The sequence below is a fragment of the Polistes fuscatus genome, unplaced genomic scaffold (genome assembly GCF_010416935.1).
Source record: "Polistes fuscatus isolate 324 unplaced genomic scaffold, CU_Pfus_HIC Scaffold25, whole genome shotgun sequence".
Taxonomy (NCBI): Eukaryota; Metazoa; Arthropoda; class Insecta; order Hymenoptera; family Vespidae; genus Polistes; species Polistes fuscatus.
Genome location: NW_025113102.1, coordinates 930,145 through 936,925, shown reverse-complemented (window position 1 = coordinate 936,925; position 6,781 = coordinate 930,145). Strand labels below are relative to the sequence as shown.

The window sequence follows — 6,781 nt, the reverse complement described above, 5'->3', positions numbered from 1 at the left end:
TACCGCGTTTTTAGATTCACGCGAGGTGCATCGCCATGGTGCAATTGAATTTCATCCCATTGGAATGCATTGTAAGTATCTATTTTTATTTACATTTTATTCGATTTTATTTTATATGATTTTGGATTATATTGCAAATAACTTATCGTTTTGTTCTATTTTATTTTACAGATATGACGACGGACTTTCTACCTTATCAAAGATGTGGAATGAATTCTTCGATGGATCTTCGATGGATCTTCGATGGATCTTCGATGGATCTTCGATGGATCTTCGATGGATCTTCGATGGATCTTCGATGGATCTTCGATGGTCGATGGATCTTCGATGATCTTCGATGGATCTTCGATGGATCTTCGATACTCGCATTCTACAATACTTGCTGCGAAGTAGGAGTGTTTTGGAGCCATCGTAGAACTTCTTATGCCGTGAGTTAAAATTTAAAGTCCCTCCGGTGCTCAATCATGTCGAGGATGAAAGGTCCTAATCGGCACGAGTTACTGGTTGTAATTATTTAAATAAATTAGTGACGAGCACATGAGTAATTCCTTTCTAGGAGTTACTCATGAAAATTGTATATTATATTGTATATTGTATTGTATATTTTATATTAGTTCAGGATAGGTTTTCTTGTCTCATCGGTTAAATTCATTTAATTAACAGTGCAATAATTAATGCACTTTCTTTTTTATTACGTGTTTTGTTCGTGGTTAGTAGTGACGAAACCGAGCATTAATTTACTCGTTTTCGTCCAAAAAGCATGTAATAAATGTCTTACATGTATTGCTTCGTACTTAGTTTATCTAATCGCGATTAATTTTGATGTATCGATATTTCGATATTATAAATAAATGAGCAAGAAGACAAACTCATTCGCGACGGATAGATTCTAGCAATTAAGTGGTGGCTCAAAGCCCAGTTCTTTTATTAGAACAGCCAACTTAATGAAAGGAGTCGTCCGAGGTTTTGAAATATTTTAAAAGATATTAAAAGATTTTTAAAGTTATTATTTATCAAATAAATTGTAGAGTCCTTAGTCGCTTAGATGAATTTTTATTAAAATGTTTTTATGTGTTATATTTATGTGTCTTTAATCATATTTTAGATCAGGATTTTCAGCTTCTAATATACTAATCTCCCGTTTCTCCCCCCTATACTTTCTGCGTTCTCATCTATGCGTGTGCCCAGGTGCTACTCGTATGGGTGAGAAACGGTTAGTATAGGTTTAGTTTTAAGTTTTTCCCCTATTGGCGGCTGTCATTGTGTTAGTGATTGCACGATGTACTTTACACCTGTATGTGCGTTTAGGTAGTGTGTACTGTACATCGTTTCGTGATAATGTTTAATTAATTCATTATTTACCACTTAGAATACTACGTAGTATAGCACACCTAGAGCTAGGTGTGATATGAAAACTACACATGGTTGTATTTTTCTATTTATATTAAATTTTTTTAATTTTTTTTTTCTTTATAAAATCGTTTTGCATAGTAGAGTTTACCGCATTTATTTGTGGAAACTATAATATACTCGTATATAACTAGTATGCATATATACTAGTTTATACTTGTATTTTTGCATTAGTCATTTATGCAATAATCACTAGCCTTGGCAGACGATTACAGCAATTGGTACGTACCCCCATGAGTTTAGAAATCACGCGTTTGAACTAGGGTGTCGGAGGTGCCCCGGGGCATGCTCTCTAGTTTAGGCTTTTGCACCCTGGTGGTATGTGAGAGAATCGTGGAGTGGGTGGGTGGGTACGTATGTGTATTTGCTCTTTTTAAATATGGGTAATTGGCAGGCAGGTAGCATACTTCTTTGAGCGAATGTGAAAACTTTAATTTTAAGTAGGTAGGATCCAGGAAAGGCACGAGGTTTGCTTCCACTCCGGAGTGGAAATTTCGCCTCCTGGTTTATACAGAATTGTTACAAAAATTTTTCTTTTTATTCATTCTATTATGCTTCCTTTGTAAATTTATTTTGTAACTCTTCTGTAATTTTTATTATGTATCATGAGATTCAAAGGAATTTGCAACGATTTGAAAGATTTATTTCTATTTCGATTTATCTCGAACGAGATAGAGTCGAACAAACAAGCAAATACTTTAATCCATTTGATACTTAGTTTTAAGTATTATAATATTAGCACTTCGCACAATCGCGATTTTCTCAATTAGAAATATTTGATATAATTCAATGTAACGAATGAATGAAATGAAAATATTGCAAGAAAATGCATAACATTTATTGCATTATTTATTTCAATTCTATTTTATTTTTGACATTAAAAGTGCGATGTGTTATTAGGTCATCGATTATTGACTGCTTGGACATTCATTTAATTGTGCTCGTGTATATATCAATCAATTATAAGTTCATTGATAGTTCACGAGCTTTACTATAATGGACAGAGAATGTGTATTCATTTTTTAATAATTGAGAATTAGAATAGTAACATAACACGAGTTATCTTGCTCGCACGTAGAAAATGTCCAATGCAGTTTTCAGGGATGAAGAAAGAAGAGGCTAAATGCCGAAGAGGCGAATGCCGAAGAGGCCCCCACTTAATTGTGGCTGAAGAGGGCAACTACATAGACTATTGAGCTATTTTCAAAGGTTCAACAGCAAGTTCGAACCTATTGAGAATAAGTTCTCTAGTCATATTTTATATTTTATTATATTACTTGCTTGCTCGTCATTAATTTGTAGTTGTAATTGGAGATGATGGACCATTCCATCTCCTTGGCACACCAAATCTGTGTCTAAATCGTCCAAATGGTGCAGAAGTTTTTAGTTAGTTAGACTCAAAAATATTACAATTCTCGTATTATTAAATTTTAAAGTTTGAATAACGTTCAATAAATATTACAGTCATTTTTTTTTTTCTTGTTTTGTCCTTAAGATTTTTTACTCTGATTGTATTTTATTAAATTTGCAATTTTTCTTTTGTATATAACGTTGTTTAAAAGCATTTTATAATAATTAATAGGATATTATTTTTTTATTAGTAACTTATAATAATATTTGTACTTTTCCTATTTCTTAATTATATTTTTTTATGTAAAATCACGCGTTTAAATTTAATTTCTTTTTACAAACGGTAAATAGAGATTGGATAAAAATAAATAAAGAATTCAAATGAAAAGTGCACCTCTGAATTGGACCACTTATATGTTAGGCTATTGTATCACTTGATTCTATGATTAATATAGTTTTCTTTTTGTTACAGGTGATCATCTTTTGATTTAACTTCGATCCTCTTTAATTTTTTTACGTTACTTTACATGTCTATTATTGAAAATACATATATACATGCATTTCTGAAGGCACACACATTATTATATATGCTAAAAAATTATTATAATTATTTAATGTTCTATTAGAATAAAACTGTACTATATATACTATAAAAAAAACATATCATATACTATTATATACTATCAAAGAATTTTGTATTCTTTGATAGTATTTTACTATTAACTAAATTAAACTATACTTATTCACACCATTGTAGTAACGATAGCAATATTGAAAACTTTAACATTTATTTTATTTAAAAATTTCTACTAATCATGACGTCATCGGTCATCGGTCACTTGTGGCCTCTTACGGCCCTGCAACTAATTAAGTATTAGTCACCGGTGTCTTCTTTGACATATAATGTATTAAGTTAATGAATATACAATCCTTTTTACGTAGATAACGCACTGCAATTTTGGAAAAATTCGTTATCTTAAATTTAAGCTCGAGATGATTCTCAATTGTCATCTTTAAGTTTGTTCGTACTTTATTTATTTTCGGTCTGTAAGTGTCGAGAATTTGCTTTACCAAATCTAATGTAAGAATTAAACAGAGAAAAATACTGGCATTGTTTATTCCACAATTAAGTCTTTTTAACTTTTATAAACTAACTTTAAAATGTTGCCTTCGGATTACGAAGAAATAAAGGTAATTAAAGATTTGTAATAATAAATACTATTATATTTTTTGGTTACAAACTAACCTCTAATATTTGTATTCATAAGCGAATTGATACCATATTACTTTGTGGGATATGTTACGAATATATGGACACAACTGTCATTACACCATGTTCACATAATTGTAAGTAATCTATATAAAATATTATCCATTATGATAATTAATCATTTTTATATTCAGATTGTTCGCTTTGTATACGAAAGTATTTGCATTATAAGACACAGTGTCCAACTTGTTTCGAAGAGGTTTTTGAAAAGGATTTGAGAGTGAACAAAGCACTGGATGAAATCAAACAATATTTCTTAGTATTGAAAGATAAATTAGCTAAATGTGTTCAAAGTAAACAAGATGATAAATTACGTACTAGTCATTGTGATTCGTCTAACCTTACGCATCATGAGAAAAATTTAGTTATCGCTAAACAGCCAAATGTTGGTTTTGAAAATACTTTCAACGATGAAGCACAACAGTGTATCACAACAAATGTGGACAGAATTGTGCATACGTCACAAGATGCAGGAACTGCTTCACTCAGTCCAAGTACTAGTAAAGCGTTCAAAGTATTAACTTTCTTTACGCCAAAAAGTAAGAAAGTTACATCTCAAAATGTTATCAGCGATGAGGTGGTAATATGTCCAGTTTGTAAGGTTAACGTTTTAGAAAAAAATATTAACAGACATCTAGATGATTGTTTGAAAAGAGAAGTAATAAAAAATAAGCCAGTCAAGTAAGAAAGTATTATATTATTCGTTATTTTTTATGATCTTTTTATATATCGTGGGTTATAATTGTTACAGAATTAAACCTAAACGTAAACCATTACCAAAATTAGTACTCAGTTTAATGAAGGAGGCAGAAATTAAAAAGAAATTAAGAGAATTAGGTCTTTCACATGTTGGCGATAGAAAAGCTTTGGTGATGAGACTTCAGAGGTATACGACTCTCTATAATGCGGAATGTGATAAGGAAAATCCTAGATCCGTTTCTGAATTACTTAAATTATGTGACGATGAAGAAAATTTAGAAAAACAAGCTAACAAATTAACATTTGTTGTAATATTCTTTTTTTCTTTCAAATTTTAATTTGTTAATCGTACGATTTTGATTTTGTATTTTAAAAATCAAATGAATTTAATTTGCAGAAGTTGCAAGTCAATAGAAACACAGCTGATAATGTTATTGAAGAGGAGAGGAAAAAGTATTGTATGTTTTTTAGTTTTAATTCGTTGAAAATTAAAATTTAAATGAAAATATGCATAACGTATTTTCTAATGTTTATTCAATTTGTAGTAGAGATGCATAAAAGTAGTTTTGAGAGTTTGATTTCGAAAATCAAATGTACGGAAAACCCACAAAAACCATCAGCAAGGCGTTCGATATTAAATGAGAATGTTGCTGTGGAAGCAAGTTCTGTTCATTCAACAAATTCTTCAAATTTGGATTTGCAGAGTTCAGATTCAGATGTTGAGTGTCCATTACAAATGTATTCTAGTGAAAATCCAATGAATTTTCTCAATTTAGAATTATTATCTTCTAATGAAGGAGTTGAAGATATTAACAATGTAATTGGCAAAGAAGAAAAAGAAAAAGAAGAAGAAGAAGAAGCAGAAGAAGAGGAAGAAGACGGAGAAAAAGAAGAAGGAGAAAAATTAAAACTAGCTAATACGAGTGCAGGTTTTTTTTATTCGGAAATTGAAAAGATAAATAGCAGTAATAATTCTCATATTTTTGTAAATAAACGTCCAATAGTATCTCACGAAGTTCCATGTTCGAGTAATACCTCTGTAAATATAAAAAAAACGTGTATAGAAAAAGATCAAACGGAAAAAAATAAATCAACGACGAAAGAAACGCAATTAGAGAATAAAGATAATTTGAAAGAAATGCAATTGGAAGATTACACGTCTGATTTTTCTAGCAACGACAGTATTATTTATAATTCAGATTTTGGTACGTAATTTGATACATTACAATTTTATCGATCACGATATATATACACATAATTGATATATTATACGAGTGAATATCTGTATTGCAGAGAAGTTAGAAAAACAAATTTATAACATAATTAAGGATATAGATGTTAAAGAAAGCGTAATTACAAAATCTAAACCGGGGAAAGAAAATATTAAAAGGTACAAAAAAAGAAAATACGATAACGCGATTAGCGAAGAAGCGAATGCCTCAACAAAAAAGAATAAACTTAAAATACAAACAAATTATCTAAGTGAACAAACATTTAATGGAGAGCATTTCGAAGAAGCTAACGATATTGTAGAAAATAAAAGATCAACGAGGTTACGAAAAGGAAGGGAAGAACTATTATCGTCTATGGCATGTACGCCGCAAAGAAAATCTAAAAGATTATTAATTAACAATAATTATTCTATAAATAGTAATACGACAGAACGATGATGTCGTGAAACTATTAGTCAAATATATTGCGGCTGTAATCGACAGATTTTATAAGAAAGAATAACGCTTACTGATCATTTTTAATATTTATGCACAAATACATATACATATATATTATTTAAAGGATAACATTATTGTATTAAAATAATAATAAATATTTATATTGTAATATTAATGCTCTAATCGGAGAAACAAATATCAAAATCATTATCAAAGACAATGTAGTTTATTGAATATATTACATCATTCCAATCAGTAAGTGATTCAACAATAATAATAATAATGATAATAATAATAATAATAATAATAGTAATAATAATAATAATTAATAATATTATATGAGAGCGAATGCATAAGTTTTCATATACTATATATTTTACAA

General features: G+C 29.6%; 1 protein-coding gene across 1 annotated transcript; it reads left to right on the top strand.

Moving 5' to 3' along the window:
- Positions 1 to 3,620: 3,620 nt before the first annotated feature.
- LOC122518633 (E3 ubiquitin-protein ligase RAD18-like) lies at positions 3,621 to 6,522 on the top strand. The gene is made up of 7 exons (XM_043637680.1): positions 3,621 to 3,951; positions 4,029 to 4,107; positions 4,165 to 4,711; positions 4,782 to 5,037; positions 5,127 to 5,187; positions 5,275 to 5,934; positions 6,023 to 6,522. Exons 1-7 carry the CDS (start codon positions 3,922 to 3,924, stop codon positions 6,397 to 6,399), a joined length of 2,010 nt encoding a protein of 669 aa, XP_043493615.1. The 5' UTR covers positions 3,621 to 3,921; the 3' UTR covers positions 6,400 to 6,522.
- Positions 6,523 to 6,781: the final 259 nt, after the last annotated feature.